At 39.2% G+C, this 22,172-nt stretch overlaps 1 protein-coding gene across 2 annotated transcripts in view; it reads left to right on the top strand.

Moving 5' to 3' along the window:
• ext1b (exostosin glycosyltransferase 1b) overlaps window positions 1-18,414 on the top strand; it is a 145,720-nt gene extending 127,306 nt beyond the window's left edge. Inside the window, exons 7-11 of one of the 2 annotated variants that reach the window (XM_060942976.1) lie at window positions 2,132-2,227; window positions 10,184-10,273; window positions 11,928-12,088; window positions 13,351-13,522; window positions 15,142-18,414. In XM_060942976.1, the coding sequence (XP_060798959.1) occupies window positions 2,132-2,227; window positions 10,184-10,273; window positions 11,928-12,088; window positions 13,351-13,522; window positions 15,142-15,327 (705 nt within the window). In that variant the 3' untranslated portion in view covers window positions 15,328-18,414. Of the gene's footprint in view, window positions 1-2,131; window positions 2,228-10,183; window positions 10,274-11,927; window positions 12,089-13,350; window positions 13,523-14,004; window positions 15,080-15,141 lie in introns of those variants that run through there. The other variant, XM_060942975.1, reaches the window with a different exon arrangement.
• Window positions 18,415-22,172: the final 3,758 nt, after the last annotated feature.

Below are 22,172 nucleotides of genomic sequence, written 5' to 3'. Positions count from 1 at the left end.
ACTTATGCCTTCCTGGAGGGTGTGACGTTGGTGATCCCACCCAGGCGTGACGTAGGTCAACGCGGAAGTTGGCTGGGAGTTGTAGTCCTTAGACGGACTGTTGTAGTTCTTAGACGGACGGTACCTACATGCTGAAAAAGCTAATGCTGATGCCTTTCTGTTTTAGCCAGCATTCACTTGTTCAGAAGTTTTTGCCCATTTTTCCTGCTTCCAGCGCATCAACTTCAAGAATTGCCTGTTCTCTTGCTCCCTAATATATCCCACCCCTTGACCGGTGCCATTGTAATGAGATAATCAATGTTATTCACTTCACTTGTCAGTGTATATCCAGTGCAAGTCTGCTGCACTGGAGACCTTTTTTTCCCCCCTCCCAAGTTGTTTCATAACTTGTTTTGCACTTGAAAACAATAAACTTCTGCAAATGTGATTTCAAATCTTTATGCATGAGGATGCCTGGTCTTGCCACTCCTGACTGCAGAAACCCAGTTTGATCCTCTGCGAATAAATAAGGACTCAGTCCCCTCGATCGCCCCGCGTTTCCATGGTATCCATCAGGACTGTGAAGCTGACTGCCCTGGGAATGAAAAATGTATTGATTCCTTTCTGAGAGAGTAAGACCAAGTCAGAAGGGGGGAAAAGATTGAAGGAGATAAAGAAAATGGGGGACAGAAACCCAGAGAGCAGGACAGATTAATTAAAATACACCACGTCCTCACTGACTGTATGAAGTGCGATGTGTGCATGCACTTGGCTGCCTCTCGTGTCCTTTCTCCCAGCTGAAGGGCTCAGCCTTTTGTTTTCTCTCAATGGAACACACTCGTCGAGTGAAGTGGAGGGACGGGAGGAGTAATCATGTGAGTGCCCTTTGCTTCCCTTAATCAGGCTGAGGCTTTCCTTCGCTCTGGGAAGCGGAACTGCAGGAAGGAGAGATATAAATAAACAAGGGAGAGAGAAGGAGAAGGCGAGAGCTGTTTCTCAGTCGGTTCTGGCAAGCGAGCTCACACCAGTGTTCCACTGTGAGCTGCCGTTCCTGTTTGTGTGAGGGCGAGCGTGTGGATGTGTGTGTGCAAGAAAGAGCGAAGCAGTCACACACATACTTCCACCCCCAGAACAAGGGGAAGCTGATAGAGATACCATCTGCCTTTCAGCTTCTCCAGTTAGCGTCAGAGGAAGGAGCAGCTAATCAGTGTTAAAAATACACCTCGGTAACTGTCTGTGCGGTGCCTCACAGCGTTCTTAATCACACAACCTGTGCTTCTTTTTTTTTTTTTTAAACACTATTTACAGTCTGAATTTGGTAAAATGCTGTAATCAAAGTGCTTTTTAAACTGAGCACTCTCTTTTCATTTTCTTCTTTCCTGTGAGCAAGATGCGCTCAGTGCTTGCAGCAGGACCTTTGCTGTGTTTGGGGCTTCAGGGGGTTTAAGCTGGAGCTTGTTTGTTATTTCAGAATAGATTAGATGCTGTGTGGTAGGTTAAGCCTTCAACATTTAACATTTATGAGATTTGATGGTGGAAAAGGCAGTTGCAAGAGCTCGGTGTGTTTCGACACTTCAAGGTGATGAAACATAAATTAGTCAGGAGCTGTGATTGTGTGCTTTGCAGGAATGTAGCTTTTGTTTAACCACAGCTTTTATTTTTATTTGTTCCTCCATTGTAGCTTCGTGAACTTATTAATCACCACTTCAAGCTCCCGTAAAGCTGAAACGCTTTTTGTACTACAAGGTTTCTTACTTTGTAATGGAAACATGATTGACCTGTCAATTCAGAACACTTCCCTTATTGTCTTCACATTCAGGACTCATAACATAGTCACGTATTTTAGATATATTGCTTTGCAGAGATCACAGAAGGCTAATTTTGTTTTAATATTTCTCTTCAGCTTCCACCAAAATCTCTGCCGGTGCTTTTAATACCGCTAAAGCTTTAAGCTAAAGTGGGTGCAGTTACCAAACGTCTTCAGAGCAGGATTAAAATCAAATATCAGAGCAAAATTAAAGACGTAAATAAGAACCGAATTTCTTTTTGATGATCATATCAGGGTTGTTTTTTCCTGTCTGATTCTTCCTTTCATCCGTTGTCCTCTCTCCTCCCCTCCCTTTCCTGTTTTTTTCCCCTCTCTATTTCTCAGATTATTGTATTGTGGAATTGCGACAAGCCCTTACCTGCCAAGCACCGATGGCCTGCCACCTCTGTGCCTGTCATAGTCATCGAAGGAGAGAACAAGGTAGGTCTTCTGGAAATATTCTTACTAACACACACACACACACACACACACACGCTCTCCAAACTGTCAGTTTAAGCCACTGGGGGTCAGAGTGAACTTTTCTCATCTCATCTCATCTCATCTCATCTCATCTCATTATCTGTAGCCGCTTATCCTGTTCTACAGGGTTGCAGGCAAGCTGGAGCCTATCCCAGCTGACTACGGGTGAAAGGCGGGGTACACCCTGGACAAGTCGCCAGGTCATCACAGGGCTGACACATAGACACAGACAACCATTCACACTCACATTCACACCTACGGTCAATTTAGAGTCACCAGTTAACCTAACCTGCATGTGTTTGGACTGTGGGGGAAACCGGAGCACCCGGAGGAAACCCACGCGGACACGGGGAGAACATGCAAACTCCACACAGAAAGGCCCTCGCCGGCCACGGGCCTCGAACCCGGACCTTCTTGCTGTGAGGCGACAGCGCTAACCACTACACCACCGTGCCGCCCTGAGCTTTTCTCAGTTTCTTTAATTAGCGTAAATGTTGATAAGTAAAAATTGCATTCAATAAAATTAGAGCAGGTAAATATTGGGTGGAAAAGTGATGCAGAAAACTGTTGTCTCTCTCTGTTTTCAGTCAGCATGCAGATTTAAGCTCAGTATATCTACACACACACACACACACACACACGTTCAGCATGCAGGGAAGAGGGGATAAGCTTTCCGTTGGCTTTATGGACAGTAGAGGAGTGTGCCAGTCAGCTTGTGGTTTGCTGTGTTTGTGGCTGTCTTGTTTACTGAGGTGTGTGTGTGTGTGTGTGTGTGTGTGTGTGTGTGTGTGTGTGTACGTAAGTGCCAGCATGTGTCAATTCCCAGCCAGATCAGGGAAAGGGTGCAGAGGCACGACTGACCAAGCTGCGTGTGTGTGTGTGTGTGTGTGTGTGTGTGTGTGTGTGTGTGTGTGTGTGTGTGTGTGTGTGTGTGTGAGCAAGACATTTCTGCCTGAAGCAACTCAGCACACGAACACACACATTTATTTGTTTTTGGTTTACTCGGTATGTCACCATATGTGTTTACAGGGCACTTTTAAATATTTATTGTATTTTAAGCAGACGCTATTTTCCAGCAGAACTCTGGAAGCAATATAAACATGGAAGCGATAATTTTGGCTGTCAACTGGGATAGAAAATATTTCTGATACAGCTGATTGAAATGTTTTGGGGGTTTTTTTTTGTTTTTTGATGGTTTTTTTTTTAAATCTGTATGTTATTCTTATTACTCATAGTTGATAGATCAGTGGATGGATAGGGTGATAGATTTATTCATCCCTGAGGGAAATTCACAGCATAAAAATATGTATTTTTACAAGGGATCAATAAAGTTCTATCTAATCTAATCGCTAAAATACAGAAAAGAAACCAAGCTCGCATTAGTTGACATGATGTAACCACACAGACACTTGCATTAGAGCTGCTCTGTGTTTCTCTCAGGGCAACGTTGTTACCTTTACATTTCCTCCATCGTAAATCCAGTGTGCTGACGAGCTTATTAAATATCCAGTAACAACTCAAATGGTTTTGTAACATGCTTTACACATTGAAGTTTGAAGCTATATTGAAATCAAAGGGTCAAACTCCTTTTCCCCGTGCTTATCATTTTCTTGCAAAACAGATGCTAACACAAAGTTAACTAGCACCATTCCTTCTTTCGTCATATTCCTGACTCAGTGTCAGCTTGTTGCACTCCTGACTGCGAAAACAGAAAATCTAAATGATGATACCGTAGTTTTCATCGCATGCCATCACGACAACGGTGTTGAACAGTAATGAAAATATCAGCAATCACAAAAGTAAATAAATCCACTTTGTTTTATTTCATAACTTATCCCATCATGCATGGGCAGGTCAGAGTGAAGATGCAGTTGTTATCCTTTGCTGACGGTTTCCTATGATTGATTGCTGGTTCAAAAGTTTATAGTTTATATATATATATATATATATATATATATATATATATATATATATATATATATATATATATATATATGTGGGTCCGTCTCAGAAACTGGTCTCTCATTTGGGACATTATGGTCAAAAAAAATTTTTTTTCTAATTTTACTTTTTTTTTTGCATTTACCTAACACTCAATGTTTCTTTTGTCATGTTTAATAAGAATAAAGATAGCATCTTGCTTTATCTGGCCTCCACTGTGGAAAAATTTTTTGATTACAATTCAAATGCTTTTGTAAAACTGATTTACATATAAAATAACTCCATCATGAAGAATTAAAGCCCCTCCTTCACAGAGGAGTGAAAATATTGAATAAATTTCCTCTTTTTGATTGCTTGGGTTAAAAATGCCAAGTTATGGTGACTGAATTGATTATTCACTTAAATATGAATAATACGATACATTTTGGGTATTTGATATGGCGAAATAGGACACAATGGAAAAATCAAGAACACACCGGAAAGATGAGAATAACGGCGCTGGTAAAAGAACAGCGACTGTACCGGCTGAAGGTCGTGCGGGTCTCTACTGCGGCGCGCAAGCGATGGGACATCGCTACCGCACCGGACGGAGCAAAATGACTGGCCATAGATTCTATCAAAAGTTCAATCTAAATTGATGATGGTTGCAAAATATTGGCCAAAAATACGCAAACACTACGAAATATGAAAGTAAGATGAAAAAGAAACATTCTATTGCCTTATACTGCAAGACTAAAACAAAATAAAACTGTCAAAACTCACCTTTTCAGAGATGATGTCCGAACAGATCACCCGCGTAACAGAGAGCCCGCAAATGGAAGCGCGATCGACTTCTAACTGTTGGAGTGAAAAATTCCATTCTACACATGCAAATTGTTAATGTGTGTCCTTCCCCGCACACAAATAACACGCTACGGTAAAAAATAGACCACAACTCATTTTATAGCTCAGAAATTCATACAAGACCAGCTACCATCGTAACATATTCTGTAAGAAACATATTCTATACCTAGCTTTCAGCTTTCGTTTTAAAAAACAAAATTGCAGATTTATAACTAAATGTTTATATGGCGTAGTGATTTTAAGTTACTACTTTTGGTGAGATAGTGACCTTGACCCTGAGGCTTTCCGTTTAGATCAAAACACATGATCGTATTGGTTTTGGGTATGCGGAAAATGGAGTTACATGGTGATCAAATATTTTGCATGATGTTTTATTACGGTTATGATTATTCTGCGAGCGCACCAGTCCTTAGGTGTATAAAGTTACAACTTAATACAATTAGTGATAACTGTAGACTTTTCAGTGGATTACAACCTTTTTAAGGGAATGCGATGTAGTCAACCATTTATCAGGTCCCAGATCAAGCTGCCATTTTTCCACAAATCTGCAGAATTTTTGCCAAATTCTGAATAGAGTATTCACATCAAAGATTTAGTTTTATGTGTATTATTTCTTTCATCATTTTATTTCAAATTAAAACCAACATCACCATTCAAAACTGTATAGTTTATTGACTGTGAGTATATTTACTGGGGTACCCCCACAGTACCCAGTTTCTGAGACAGACCCATATATATATATATATATATATATATATATATATATATATATATATATATATATATATATATATAAAATAAGCATACAGAATGCAAGCAATCGAAGGAATAGGACACTTATTATGAATGTTGAAGTCAACAAATGATGAACCCTGAAACAAGTAAGTAAAGCGCAGTGTTCTCCCCAGGGATTTCAAATAGCATGCTGGTAAACTGTCATTTTGAAATAGCATTTTGCTTCTTGAAATAGCGTCAAAATCCACCCTATATATTTCATAAATACATTGTCAGTAAACAGGAAGTCGATGTACGACAGACCTGAAATGGTACACACGGTATAGAACCCCAAGCTGAAGCTCAGTACCAAATATCAAGCAGTTGTGATTTGTAGTTGCTGAGAAAAGTGCTACGAAAATTTTGTAAATCCACCCTATATGTTTCGTAAATACATTCAGTCGGTAAACAGGAAGTCGATGTGCAACAGTCCGGAGAGCGTTACACACAGTATAGAACCCCAAGCTGAAGTTTGGTACCAAGTGGCTATGATTTGTGGTTGCTGAGAAAAAGGGTGTTTTGGATGGACGGAAATACGGAGATACAGACGGACGGACGGACAGAGGTAAACCAGTATAAACACCACCACCCCAACCCCCACCTTTGGAGCAGGGGTATAATAATGATTTATTTCAGCTTTTATTTCTTTCACCACATACCCAGTGTCTCAGAAGTTTACATATACTTTAGCATTTGGTAGCTTTGCCTTTAAATAATTTAACTTGCGTCAAACATTTTGTTTTACGTTCCACAAGCTTCTCAAAATAAGTTGCTGGAATTCTGGTCCATTCCTCCAGACAGAACTGGTGTGTCTGAGTCAAGTTTGTAGGCCTCCTTGCTCACACATGCTTTTTCAATTCTGCTCACAACTTTTTTTTTTTTTTAATCAGGTTGTGGTCAGGACTTTATGATGGCTGCTCCATCTTGACTTTGTTGTCTTTAAGCCATTTTGTCCCAACTTTGAAGGTATTCTCGCAGTCATTCTCCATTTGGAAGACCTATTTGCGACTGAGCTTTAAATTCCTGGGTTATGTCTTGATGTTGCGTCAATATGTCCACATTTCCTTCCTCATAATGCCATATATTTTGTGAAATGCACCCATCCCTCCTGCAGCAAAGCACCCCAATTACATGATGCTGCCGCCCCCATGCTTCACAGTTGGAATGGGTTTCTTCAGCTTGAAAGCTTGCAAACTGTAATTTGGCTTTTTATGGTGATTTTGGAGCAGTGGCTTCTTCCTTGTTGAGCAGCCTTTCATTTAATGTCAATATAGGACTCCTTTTACTGTGCATATCGATACTTGTCTATCTGTTTCTTCCAGCATCTTCACAAGAGCCTTTACTGCTGTTATGGGATTTTGTTGATTTGCAGATTTCATGCTATGCCATGTTCGAGATAGAATGCGTCTCCTTCCTAAACGATATGATGGCTGTGTGGGTCCGTAGTGTTTTTATGTTTGCATAAAATTGTTTGTACAGATAAACATGGTACCTTCAGGCATTTGGAAATTGATCCCAAGGATGAACCAGACTTGTGGACGTCCACAATTTTTTTCCTTTTTTTCTGAAGTCTTGGCTGATTTCTTTTGATCTCTCCATGATGTCAAGCAAAGAGGCACTGACTTTGAAGATAGGCTTTAAAATACATCTACAGGTACACATCCAGTTGACTCCAATTAGCCTATCAGAAGCTCAGTGCCTTAAGCCTTGACGTTTTCTGGAATTTTCCAAGTTGTTTAAAGTCACAGTTAACTTACTGTATGTAATTTACTTCTGACCCACTGGAATTGTGATGGTCAATTAAAAGTGAAGTAATCCGTCTAAACCACTATTGGAAAAGTTATTCATGTCATACACAAAGTAGACGTCCTGAACGACTTGCCAAAACTATAGCTTACTAAGACAAAATCTGTAAAGGCTAAAAAATGAGTTTTAATGGCTTCAATCTAAGTGTAAACTTCTGATTTCAACTGTATATTTTTAGGTTTTTGGGTTTATTTGTATACACGCTTGGTCTCTTGGGTATATATAAACATCTGGCTATTTTATTCTAATCAAACTGGCGAAGTCGGAGAGCTCAACACATAAGAAGCAGGAATCTGAAATCCGTTACACAACCTTAATGTTTTCACCGTACTCATCGCAATTCTGTATTTGCAATACTAAAACGTACGGTTACAATGGTGTCTGTCTTTTAATGTAAATATCCTCATGACATTCAGACTCCTTTCTCAATCTGTCAGTAAAATTGTGTGTAAAAGTTGAAACCACACAAAAAATTTCTGCCAAATTTACAAAAGTTTCAGAAATGCTGATTTTCCTTGTACAAGGAAAATGTGTATGTTGATGAATGCCAGTGACTCGTAAATTATCAAACGCGTGAATGACATATGTGATTTGCGTTCAGTGACGCCCACAAAACTGCATAAAAGGCAATCCTCTCACAGCTGAAATGATGAATGTAAGGCAAAAAGAAGACTTTCTCAGAGGAAAAATTGAAACTTATTTTGAGTTTATGCCGATTAAAAAATTATTTAGCAACATAACGGCAACTGAAAGGCCAAAATGTTGACTGAAATTACAGAAAAGGTGAATTCCATGTGAATTAAATGAGGTGGAAAGAATAAGGTTTGACATGAAAACAAATAGAAGGGCACTCGGAGAGCGCAGACCTTTGCCAAGGACACTAAACTCTTCTGTGATATTTAAATGTGCAACCACAACCACTTTATATGTCTGAATATATTTCCAGAACTATTAGAACTAGCCTACACGTGTATCCGAGAGGATTGCTGGTAGCCGTGAACATGGATTATCATATGGAGTCATCATATTTCTACATTGGTTATGTTTCGTCACTACTGAACTTTAATGCCATCTACGAGATTTTAAAATGTATGGTGTTGTTGAGTGCAGACTTCCATCAAAGCCAAATGCTGTATCTCATAACGTTAGCAAAAGAGAAAATAAATTTGTGGCTCCACCCTGTGACTCGGATCCACACCAAAATTTAATGGGTTCGTCTTTGGCCCATGCTACACCCTTCGACCAAGTTTCCTGGAAATTGGATTGGTAGGTTTTGCACAATCCTGCTTACAGACAGACAAACCAGCCTCACCGAAAACATAACCTCTTCAACAGGGATAAAACTGTACCCAGGTGATTGTTAGAACCTGCTTAACTGTTTAATGTTTTTTTGGGGGGGTTGCTCAAAACGAAGTCTCAGTGACTCTCTAGAAACCCCCTGCTCACTCCTTAATGTCGTAACAGAAGAGCAAGAAAGGCATGTGTCCGCATGCGAATGGTCTGTAGGACACTAGGGAACAGATGACACATTACAGTCGAGACAAACCAGATCGGTCACTTATCGGTCGCTTGGTACTGGCTTTAATCAAGTGTTGCACAGCATTAAAAGAAGATGCCCGAGACCTTCCTCCTTTTATACAGCAGCATTCTTAATTAAATGACTGGTCTTATTTATCATAAGATATGGATTTATTTTGGTTTGCTTTCTTTTTTCTTTAGTTAATACCATTTAATAAAAATGACGCATCATTAAGTTTGTGTGTACTGTGTAATGTAAAAATACGCAAGCTATTTAAACCTGACAGCATACAGTAATCATTATCTAAGGGTGTGTGTATATATAGTAACTCATCACGATTTATATGATTTGAAACCGGCCAAGTAGAGGTTTACATTAGTTATTCGTCTTGTGTGCAAATTTACACACATTCAGGAGCAGGAGTAGGACACGAACATTTTTCTGGAATTATGGGATTTTCTTGAATACCAAATATCTTATGTAAATGCTTGTATGAAAGATTTACAAATAAACCCATCCATATGGAATGTGAATATTTTGTGGACTTGCGCACACACACGCACACATAAAACGCAGCTTTGTTTACAAACCAAAAGATGAAAGAGACACAAGTTTAAAGCTGGGGTCAGGATTGGGGGTGCTATACTGTTTTTGTTTCGAGGATTCTGCAGGTGACTGTGCTCAGGGCTACGAGTGTGTTTAATGTGTGTGTGTGTGAGATGGTTGTGTGGGAGGCTTTGTTTGACTTGAGCAGCTATCATAGCCATGTTCATACTCAGTGCTTTAAGGCCTGTGTGTTTCTCTGCATCTCATTAAAATTTGTATTTCTGACCTGCTCATAGTGAGACTCTTCGCATTTACTCACCACACACACACACACACATGCACGCACACACCTGCCAGGATAAAAATGTAAAGCCTATAAATATTCCAACAGTTCAGTTGGAGGAAAGTTTTTCAGATTAATGACCAGACTGAGGACCGACCCGTGAAAAGATAAGGAATGATGTTTTTTTCTTTCTCATGCTGTGCAGGTGATGAGCAGTCGCTTTCTGCCTTATGAGAGCATCCTCACTGATGCTGTGCTGAGTCTCGATGAGGATACGGTGCTCTCAACCACAGAGGTGTGTTTTTTTGTTTGTTTGTTTTTCTTTCCCCTCCACATTCATATGTCTGTGTGTATCTTCGAAGGAACGTGCTGCTGGTGTGTTGAGCTGTGTCAGCAAAACGAAGCCCAATCCTCCACCTCTCTCGTCTCCAACTGCTGTTTGGCTCCACATATGAATCAGATAGATAGATAGATAGATAGACAGACAGACAGACAGACAGACTGTATAGATATACACACACACACACACACACTTACTCCTGAGCATTTCTTTGCATAATACGGATTACTACGGTTGTGGAATAGGGCTATTTACTGTATGTTTATTATTTACTGTTTGATCTCAAACGCATTAAAGAAGGCAAGAAATTGCACTAATTAGCTTTTGACGAGGCACCTGTTAATTGAAAAGCATTCCAGGTGACTATCTTGTGAAGCTGGTTAAGATAATGCCAATAGTGTGCAAAGTGTCAAGGTAAATGCTGGCTACTTTGAAGAATCTAAAATATGAAATATGTTTACTCCATATTTTCCATATGTTATTTCATATTTTTGTTGTCTTGTTCATGTCCAAACTTTTGACCCGTACTGTACATAAGTTTGCTAACCTGCTAGTGAAATAGTAGGACTGCATTAAAAGATACCTGCTAGTGAACTAGTAGTACTGCATTAAAAGAAAGTGCAGTGAAAAACTCAATTACTAAAAGCATAAAAACTCAATTCTAGTAATACTTTAAAAAATAATAATAATAATTAAATGTTCAGTCCATTTTAACATCAAATCTGCTGCTTCCAGTCAGAGTTTATAATGTTAGACAAACTTATCATGATAGCGCAGATATTTCACTAAAGTATATTGTGACATCGTCACGATATCAGTATTATATTGGCATACTGCCCAGCCTTAGTATCTGTCTGTGATAAGGCTGTAATTAAGGTATTTCCATGTACATGTTGGTCCATAACTACTAATTCTACCAACAGTCTCTGAAAGATTAATTATACTTTTAAAATTATCATTTTAAATTATTAAAAATTTAGAGCACAATGTACAAAATAATATTCCTTTAGACTAACAACTTCTAGGTCTACAAACTACTTTAAAAATTGTCTGAACAAGCAGTGTGTGTGTAGGTACTCGAGTCCCAGAGGTACCAAACTGTCTGTTGTTCCTCAGCAGTTCTCATTCTTCTAGTCGTCCATTTGTTGACTGATTTTGTATCGGCCCTTCTTCCTGTGAAATGTGTAATATTAGGCTGAGTTTGTGAATGCAGCTGTCTGTGTTCTCTGTTGTTGGGCATTAGTTCATAGTCTCATTAATTCACTCTCGTGTGTGTGTGTGTTATAAGGCTGTTCGTTAATTCAGGGATTTTATATCCAGCCAAGGTTCGGGCTCTGACGCGTTTGATGTCTTTCAGTAATTATTTGTTTAAAAGCTTTGATCTGAGGAAAAAGGAGGGCATCTAGCAGCAGTGCCCTTGAAAGTGTGCAGTGCGTTATTCGCTTGCACTGGGTAACTTTCTTGAGATCTGTTTATGCTGTGAGGCTAATTTCCACCTGCTCACAAGTCTGGCTATTAGTCGTATGGTTTCCGTTGTAAAAGGCAGATAGTCATAGGCATGTTGAATTGTTGCTCATGCAGCTTCTCTTTCATTTCTTTTTTTCCACAGGTGGATTTTGCCTTCACGGTATGGCAAAGTTTCCCAGAGAGGATTGTGGGATACCCTGCCCGCAGTCATTTCTGGGACAGTAATAAGGAGCGCTGGGGCTACACATCCAAATGGACCAACGATTACTCCATGGTTCTGACTGGAGCCGCTATCTACCACAAGTACTGACCTAACTGGCCATGTTAACCTGCATTTTCACATAATAGGGACTAGGGCCTGACCAGTAAATCTGCAGGCTCGGTATTATTAGTGAATATGAGCTAATTGATGATAAATCTGTGTCAGCGTTTATAGCAGCTGATAAATTACAATTACAAAAGAAACCGAAAGATGGAAGATGGATCCTTTAACCATGTTATGAGTGTTATTGCATAGTTTGTCCAACAGAGGGGACACTGCAACTCCACTGTTGGCAACACACGTTTCCCAACAATCAGCTGACCCAAGCAGAGTTTAGCGGAATAGCAACAATGTATCAAACAGATGAAAGCGTTCGGCTATTTAAAAAACAAACCAAAAAAAAAAAGTTTTAGTTGTACACAAATTAATAGCATTTATGTACAAATTGTATTTTTTTTTTCGTTTTAACTGAAATTATTTTTGTACAGTTCCTCCATAATAAACAAAGTCTCAAAGTATTTCATAGTTATATATTAACATCATATATGCTATATTTGAGTGCTGAAGACGGATTAAACTTTTTTCCAACTAAGTAGGCGATACCTTGAAAACAACTAATAAATGTGCATGTTTCCTGATGAATAGTGATGTATATGAGTCTAATTAAAGTAATTCTGTTGTATACATAGTTCAGAATGTGTTTTTTTTTCATGTATGTTTATGTATGCTTGATTATTTTTGTAATATTCACAATATTTTAATACATTTTCTATTGGAACGAAGACGTTTGTCTTGGGCATCGGCAAATAATATCGCTTATTGGAAATCACAGCTCTTTATCAGTATCTGTGCCAAAAATCCCTTCTTGGTCTGGCCCTAATAGAAACCTTATTACAGGATCTCATATCAAATAACTTCAGGATGATAGTAATTTACTCTCTCACTAGCCTTTAACAAAAAAGAGTGAAATAACAGTTTGCTATTTACTGTTATGCTCAGTAGCTAAACTAAACTGGCAAATACAAATATCAGTTTAAATGTTAGCTGTTGGATCCCCATAGCTGACTGGCTTTAAAATAAATTCTGAATGTTGCTGTACGCTATGTTTGCTTGTCTCCACGTTTTCAGCTTGTAAATGTGTGTCTAGCAAGTTGTGTGTGCGTTTTGAGCTTAAGCCTATTGCCTGACATGATCTTGCATAAGATTATTATTCATATGTTTCAGTTCCTCTTAAATTCTGCATTGTGCTGACAGCGGTGGCTAGAAAAAAATGCTTACTCTCAGATTTGATTTTGTTTTCCAGATATTACCACTACCTGTACACCCACTTCCTGCCCAGCAGCCTCAAGAACATGGTGGACCAGCTCGCGAACTGTGAGGACATCCTGATGAACTTCTTGGTGTCGGCCGTCACAAAGCTGCCACCCATCAAAGTGACACAGAAGAAGCAGTACAAGGAGACCATGATGGGGCAGGTATGAAAAATTCAGGAGTTAAGTTAAGAATTCATATTGGGTCTCTGTTTCTGTCTCCAAGTGGCCATTCTTTATTTATTTTCTATGTTCCAGTTCATGTTACTGTATTTAACACGTTTATTGCTTACTATTGATTCTATGTTGGGTGTTAAAGGGTTACTTCAGCATTTATTAACTTAATCTCCATCGACAGTGTATGTATGATTACCACAAACAATAATTTTGACACGTTTTCCTGTGCAGAGAAAAGAACTAGGTGTTTCTAGGCGTTTTTGTGTCTGCTTCTCTGTCGCTTTCTTTCTGGTGTCCATTTCTATCGTCGTCTTAGAAAGATGGTAGCCATGCTGTCCTGTTTGCACTAGCTGAGTAGTTCTTGGTTGAAGATGGTATTAGGCCAAAATATTTGCAGTATTTTCCATAGACTTTGTGTGGAAGGCTTGGCAGCTTGTGCCAATCGCTTTCTGTCATTCTCCAACATTCAGAGCTGTAGAGCATGGTGGACAGGACACAGCTCTCAGCTTGGAGTTGGTGCTGTACAAGGATCCACTGGTGCTCCCGATTGGGGCTTGGGCACAGGGCTAACAACCCAGTCCTGTAAAAAAAGGTGTGTTTTAGAAACCGCTATAGAGGAAATAAACATTACTGTGTGGGACGGACTTCTAGAGTCATCAAAAGGTACTTGCATGAATGGCATTAGTGAAAGTCATAAGAAAGCTACTGATGAGAAGATTGAAGTGCTGAACGCCAAATACAAAAAGTAGTCTTGTATCTGAAAGGTTAGATTATACAGATTATAGATTAATCACAGGCATTCGATTGAAGGATTCATGTGAACGCTTTTAAAAAATATATACATGTTGCGGAAGCGGACGACAACAATGATGACCCTGAAGCAAATGTGTCAAGTTATGTCAAAATTATGTCGTTTTTTTTTTTGTTCTTTTTACAAACTGCAAAAATGTGTTGGAATTATTGTCCATCATAATCACTCAAAAGGATAAAACCTACTGGGGTATGCCTTTGATTCCTTTAAAATGCATTTTAATGTATATTTAATGTATCTGTACATAAAGGGCCGAAAGTTTGTGGACACCTAACCGTCACACCCATGTTTGTTCCCCAAACTGTTTCCACAAATTTGGAAGCACACACTTGTACAGAATGTTTTTGTGTGCTGTAACATTAAGATTTTCCTTCACTAAAATTAAGAGACCCAAACCTGTTCTAGCATGACAATGCCTCTGTGCACAAAGCAAACTCCCATGAAGACACGGTTTGCCAAAATTGGAGTGGAAGAACTTGAATGTCCTGTACAGATCCCTGACTTCAACCCCGCTGAACACCTTTGGGATGAACTGGAACGCTGACCGCACCCCAGACCTCCCTCACTCAACATCAGTACCTGATCTCATTAATGCTCTTGTTGCTGAATGAACGCACATCCCCATAGCCACACTCTAACATCTGGTGGAAAGCGAAAGGGGACTAAATCTTTAATGGGATGTTCAACAAGCACATATTGGTGTGATGGTTAGGCGTCTACATACTTTTGGCTATATGCTAATGTTGTTTCATTGCTGAAATTTGTCTGACTTTGAGCCACTCTGTTCTCTTTCCAGTCATCCCGGGCGTCTCGCTGGGCAGATCCAGACCACTTTGCCCAGCGCCAGACCTGCATGAACAAATTTGCCAGCTGGTTTGGCTCTATGCCTCTGGTCCATTCGCAAATGAGACTGGATCCGGTTCTGTTTAAAGACCAGGTCTCCATCCTGCGTAAGAAATACAGGGAAATTGAGCGCCTCTGACCAGACGAGCGCCCCCTACTGAGCGTGCAGCAGGGGGCACTGGGATACTCGGTGGAAAGCAGGAGGACTGAGGCACAGGAGTCTGCAGCTGTCACTGCTCCACTTTATTCCACTTAGCGAACTGTTAGTGACTAGTCTGGCAGAACGTGAGCACTCTCTGGGCTCTTACACATACACACTCAGAGCACACTTTTGACCACAAGACTCTGAAAGAATGGGTATTGTTTTTGTTTTATTTTGTTTTTTTAAATGAATGCCATAACGGACAGACGATCCTTTATCGCCAGCACGAGAGAATATGGTAGAAGGCAGGAGGGATGCATCAATGTGTCTTCACACACATCTAGATCAAGCTACATCAGGATCTGAACCACAAGTCATCCTCACCTCCAAGTTTCAGGAACATGCCAACATTTCCATGCGTTTGTCTCATTCTTCACCCCTTGCACATGAAGACCTGGAGAATTGATCATTTGTATGTGTACACTTTCCATATCTTATAACAGCTGGTAATACTTATTCAGTTCTTTTGATCATTTCAGTACTTTAAATAAACAGTATAATATATTTTACAGGACATAATCACATAATCAGAATTCACTCTTTTGCAAGACAAATTTTGCAAATTGTTTTTCTTCATTTTCTCAGTGCTAGTGTCGAAGCTTATTTAACTTGAAGTTTTCTTTCTTCTTCTTTTTTTTTAAATCTGTATTCCTTTAGTGCCAATATTCGTTAATTGCCTTTTGCTGCGATTATAGACATCTATGCATTGAATTTTCTGTACCAGTCCTGAAAGGTATGTTGTCTCTCGACAAGCCAAAATGTGGAACAATCCCACATCTGTTTTGATTAACTGGGCCACTGAAGTTGCCTGTGAAGTGCTCCTAAAGCACTCGGTGCTGATTGGGACACGATTCGTCGTGCACTTTAGGCCAAATTCCACCAAGCATCGTCGTTTTTCCTCTTTCTCTGCAGATTTGCTGAAGGATGAGATGAGTCGCGTGCTGGAGACATGGCACTGCCTCATTGTTTACGCATTATAGTCTTCAGTGTGATGCACATCTGTGTAAAAAACGTCTTCATCCATTTCAGTTTACCTGTTCACAAATCTGCGTTTTTAAGATTTAAATTGAACTTGCATCCTCTGACACTGATTTTATCATAGGAATGGTTTGATGATGATGATGATGATGATCAGACCTCTGTACTTCTTTGCAGTGCTGTAGTGTTAAGTGTTTCTGTCGGAGTAGAGCTCTTCACCAGTCCCTTTTGCACAGGTCCTTGAATGTGTGACGACTTGAAAGAGCAACGCGCTTTAATGGCCTTTTTTTTTGAAGGTGACTCAATTTAGTCAGCCAGCTGTGAGCCAAAGTCCTTCCTCACCCCTTTCATTCTTCCCCCCCTACAGTGACCATTACAATATTAACACACAACTGATACTCTTATCTTACAATTCCTCAAACACTACATTACATTTTTGTGTTCGACATGCAGTGAAATTAAATTTCAAATATTTCCATATTATTATTTTAATAGCAAAGTTCTGTGAATGCAAGGATTTTTTTATTATTGTTTTCTATTCTTTACTTTTGCAAGCTATTTACGTTTACAGATTACTTTTGTATTTGTAATTATCGACACATTTCCAGATAGACAAGTGACCGTTGAAGGTAATTGAGCAGGAAATTAAACATCCCAAAGCAAACCTGAATCTCTTCTGTATTTATTCATGTCTGTAATGTGTTTTAACCATCTTGATGTGGTATTTTGTAAGAATCCATTCTTACAGGGATGAGGTTTTGATTTACAGCGCCATGTTATGAATGCAGAGTAAAGACAATTTTCCAGAAGGTTTAGTCATGTTTAATTTCTCCGTCTATCTTTAAACATGACGAATAATGGTAATTAAAGAGTAATGGCTAATTCAGCTGGCAGGAACTGCTGGCACACATCTGGTGAATTGCTAAGTTCAGTAAACCCTCTTTATTTCATTTCATCTCATACCAAGTCTTGAGCTATGAATGAGTTGTTGTAACCATCTCATCTCATCTCATCTGACATTTTCATTTTCAACCTTGTACACTGATAAAGCCGACCGTTTGATGAACACAGCCTTGTAAATAAATACACTGTATTTATTTTCTTGCTAATGTGTATAGTATTCGCACTCGCGCAACCTGGACAGAATGTTCTGACATCTGTACGGCGTCAAAAAAGATCATTTTGTGCAAGATGTCCTTTTTGTTTCCTTCCAATTCAAACTGACGAGAGTATGTGCTGTTTGTCCAGAATACACCCTGGGCCTGTAACTTGAACGTGAGGAGTATAAATGCAAGATCAGCCGATGATTGTGATTTCACGCAGTGTTAAGAATTTGTTCTGACGCTTTCATTGTTCACTGGCTTTTTTTTTTTTTTTAAATGCTCAGGCTGCTGCTACTGCCGTATAATCTGTCACCAAAGACTTGTGGTAACCAGCAGTCATAAGGGAAATGATTTTCTCCAGCTAATGTGCTATTTTAACAGTTCATACTTGGGTAATTTTCTGCCATCTTGTACCATGTTTGGTTCACACAATTCTGGGTCTAAGATTCTTCCTTTATAAAGCTGTAACTATTATGTCTGAATGAGACATTTTTTTAAAAGCTCCTGCATAACTTTGATTAGCAATAAGTAAAATAGCACTTAGACTCATGACATGGCATGACATTTCCCTGATTGTGCCTTTGATTAAATTTGGGCTCTGAATTTATGACCGTTTCACATTTAATGAAGAAGGGAAAAGTATGTTCAGATGTAACATGCCACATGTGCAGCTTCATATACACTGGAGTTTCACTTACAGAGAGCTCTCATTGGTTCAGTTTAACATCTACAGACTTGCATGACCACTTCAGACTACTTGCTCATCACTATCTGAGAACTGCTTTGGGTTTTTATTTTTAATAACATTACGACTTTGCACCCTCCTGTCCTCCCTCCTTTCTCCTGTAATTAACAAAATAATTTTTATAGAGATAATAAAAATGAAAATAGAATAATGCCACTTTTGTATGAATGATTTATAAGAAAACGAATAAAAGTCATATTTGATGGTAAGATGAGTGTGTTCACATTCTTTTGACACTTCCAGTATGTTGGAAAGGCAGTAGTTCAGAATAGTGTCCGTTCGCCTCCACTGTGATTATTGGCCAATCGAGACGTATGAACGAAATAGACAGAAACCAGTGGGATGTCACACACCTTTTCCTCAAGCACACACCTTCTCTATGTTGTACTGTAGCCATTAGTTTAACAGCATTTATATCATCAGGGTGTCTACAGGTTTGTCCAAGTTCATTTTAAGACTTTTTAAGACCATGTTCCAAAAAAAATTAAGACCAAATCTAAAGTCACGCAAAAACGTACTCTTTTGAAAAAAAAAACCTATATAATTTAATGTAACGTATTGTTCTTGTAAACATTCACCAGAAAACACTATTCTAGTAGAAGTACTTCATTTCTTTTCCTTGACAGGCATTCACACACTCGGAACACAATATAAGGAGGATAGGATAAACTTGTAACTATGTGACAATCAGAATGCAGTCACAATGTTTGAATCCAAGTCCATCCTTAAAAAAAAATCCGTTTCCTGTCCACCGGGTGAGCAAAAAAATTTTCAGTAGGGAGGGAGGGATTTTTTTTAAATGGATGGATAAGAAATCGCAATGCTGTGTTTGCTTTTTCTTTCAGTACTTTTTTATTACAAAAGCAGACACATTTAATAAAATGACAGTTTAATCAACTGAAACTTGTACAAAAACTTTAAGTTAGCATTTTAAATGCTGACTGCAACATTTGCAAAACTTTTACAAAGGTACTTAAAATGTTCGACACACGGACTTTTTGTAGTTCTAAATCGAGCGTTAGGCCTAGTTTGGATGAAATTACACTATTAAAATGATCACTGAATGATTTGTTTTTCTGAATCTTTACTATTTTGTTGTTCGCTAGAATACCATTTTGCGATTTCACACTTAAGCAAATGTTTGAAAACTCCGGATCGCCTTCCTTCATGGTGGCTGCCATTTTTTTGTGCCGCACGGCGCATGCGCAGAGCTGATTCGACAGGGCTTTCCACAAGCACCGGCTGCGGCTACACAATTAAGTCCAGCCGGCTACTTTAATGACTTATTTTTGTAGCCCACAGGCTCTAAATATTAATTTTCGATTTTAATAAAATTAAATGTTTATCTAACGGACTGATAATAATGTCAAACTGAACCGCACTCATTTAAGTTGTGATTTGCGCTGTTTGTACCGATAATAACCACAAATTCCCCACCGACTTCGTTGATCAAGGGAGAGTAACTCATCCGCGGCCCCGACATGCGGTGTGTGTGTGCGCGCACTCGGCGGAGGCAGTAGTGTGTCGGGGCCGTCGGAGGTGACATCAGAGGGAACAGAAGCAGAGATAACGCTTATTTTGTCTCCGGTAAACCAGTCTTCTCTCGTTCAATTACGTGCTGGCATCAAAAGACACCGTTGGTTGTAATTGAAACCAAACGGAGTCGTTGGAGTGTATTTGCATACACAAATGGAGAAATGTTCACTGAGTGTTTAATTGTGTAGCCCCACTGCAGACCGTTGTCGTTGTTAATTCATAGCATGCTCAGCTGCATGAATGTGTCATGCACCGAAAATAAGAGATTTACAAGCCAGGAACGCCTCATGATGCAATATGCAAGAAAAGAAAGATGATTTACTGCCATTTTACTTTGTATTTGAGTAAAGTGAATAAATAAATGGTCTGTGGAAAATACATTTAATCCTGGGAACTGCGTGCACAGGAGTTTATTATTAGTGATGCAGTGCTATGCATTGCAAACTATTGACTCCCATATAGGGAGCAAAGCACAGCAAACTCTTGTTCTTCCGTTTTTCATCTTCTGTACAAATTTCGATTTCGAATAACCCAATAACCGTACATCGCACACAGACAAACAATACATCAAAACGTGCCGCTCGATCGGACTCACTTTGTTCAGCATTCTACAATTTTTTTTCGCGACATAGTCGCGAAAAAAATCACAAAATTTCCCATTCATTTTCTATGGAATTAATTGAAAAAAATCGCACATTTTCAATGTTTTTCAAACATCCGCTGCTCTGGCATGCTTTCACCTAGATACATGATTCAAACTTTAAAACGGAGACAAACTTCTCCTGTGTGGATCTGGCATTCAACTTTTTTGCTAGGTTCTATACTTTTGGCTCAGTCCCAGCTCAAACACCATGATCAAATCTGGAGAAATTCAGGCTTTATAATGGGTGTCTATTGCGTTACACACCAGTGGAGCTCAGGAGTTTAGAGTGTAGGCAGCTTGGAAAAAAAAAAAGCTCTAACTTTCTCATTTAAACTGTGTTTTCAGCCACAATTTTCACTCTACACACATAATTTTCTCAAAAGTTGTAGTCACACTTGTCTTGATTCACATGTGTCTACCTGAGCGATAGGATTTACAGTTTTTGAATGAGAAGCCTGAAAGTAAGGAGAGAACAGCCGATCTGCCTCATAGACTCCCATTATAAACGTGGCAGCGCTTTGACTGCAAAATCAGAAAAGTCACTTGTTTTTAACTCGCTCTAGTGTCCACATTTTTTACACTAGGGACAAAAAACTTACATCAATGTGTTCATGGGAGCCTTGTAGCACTCAATGTGAAATAATTTTGTGAATATCTCCTTTCGCTTCCATGTAAATCCCCGTTGTTCGAGGAGAGGGAACTCTGAGAAAAAGCGCTCTTTGCTTGTCATATTGTGTCTCTTGCCTGCACCTGCACCGTTACCAAGGCGACGAGCTGCACTCAGGGAGCAGAGAGGGGCGGGGCAACCGGTGGATTCGGAGCCTGCGCGGTATAATTGTGAGCATCAAAAACGATTAAACTTTTTCCCCATCCAAAGTGTACCACATTTTAACGATATGACGGAGTAAAATCTCCATAAATTTAAGAGTGAAAATTTAAGACCACGGGGTTTGAAATTTAAGACAATTTAAGACTTTTTAATGGCCTTATTTTAGGAAAATTAAATTTAAGACTTTAAGACTTTTTAAGGACCCGCGGCCACCCTGATCATACAGTATGTTTACATGCCCTCTAGTAGTCCACTATTATTCATGTAAACAGCATGTTATGTTTGAATATTCCAAATTTATTCTGCATTTAGCATTTTCTGATTAAGACGTGGGATTTGCTGATATTCAGGTTTTAGGAGCATTCTTCGGACGTGTATACAGTGCATTTGGAATATGCAGCTCACTTGGGGTTTTTATGGCAGTTTGTGACACACGGCCTCTTGCCTATTGTATTACCGACATATAACAAAGAATCCTGCCAAGGTTCGTGAAATTCCTCCAAAAACTCAGAGGAGTTGATTTTATAAGGTGAGTACCCTTCCCGGGACGGACATCGCCATGACATAATCCCCCTTTGGGCCTTTCGGCCAGCGGGAAATAAAAAGTGTTCCTCTGTACTCAAGCTCTGAGTCAAGTAAAAAAAAAAAAAAGTCATAAATTGTTTTGATAAATATTTAAATACATCATAAATCTTTCTTTTGATGATTTGATTCTGTATCACCTTTCGTCAGATGATTCCACAGCAAAAACACCACCATCCTCATCCTGGTCAAAGAGCTGCCGTTTTGTTTGTGTAGACAATAATAAAACGTGTTTTTACATATATACTTCCCCATCCTCCTGCTCAGAAAGACTGAATACTCCAATTATTTCCTGATACTTAAAGCAGTTCTGATTAAATATATAAACCAGGGTTTAGTTTCTAGTTAACATTCAAAGACAAAAGA

The sequence above is a fragment of the Neoarius graeffei genome, chromosome 16 (genome assembly GCF_027579695.1).
Source record: "Neoarius graeffei isolate fNeoGra1 chromosome 16, fNeoGra1.pri, whole genome shotgun sequence".
Taxonomy (NCBI): domain Eukaryota; kingdom Metazoa; phylum Chordata; class Actinopteri; order Siluriformes; family Ariidae; genus Neoarius; species Neoarius graeffei.
The sequence above is the reverse complement of the archived record's forward strand: the minus strand, read 5'-3'. Positions and strand labels throughout refer to the sequence as shown.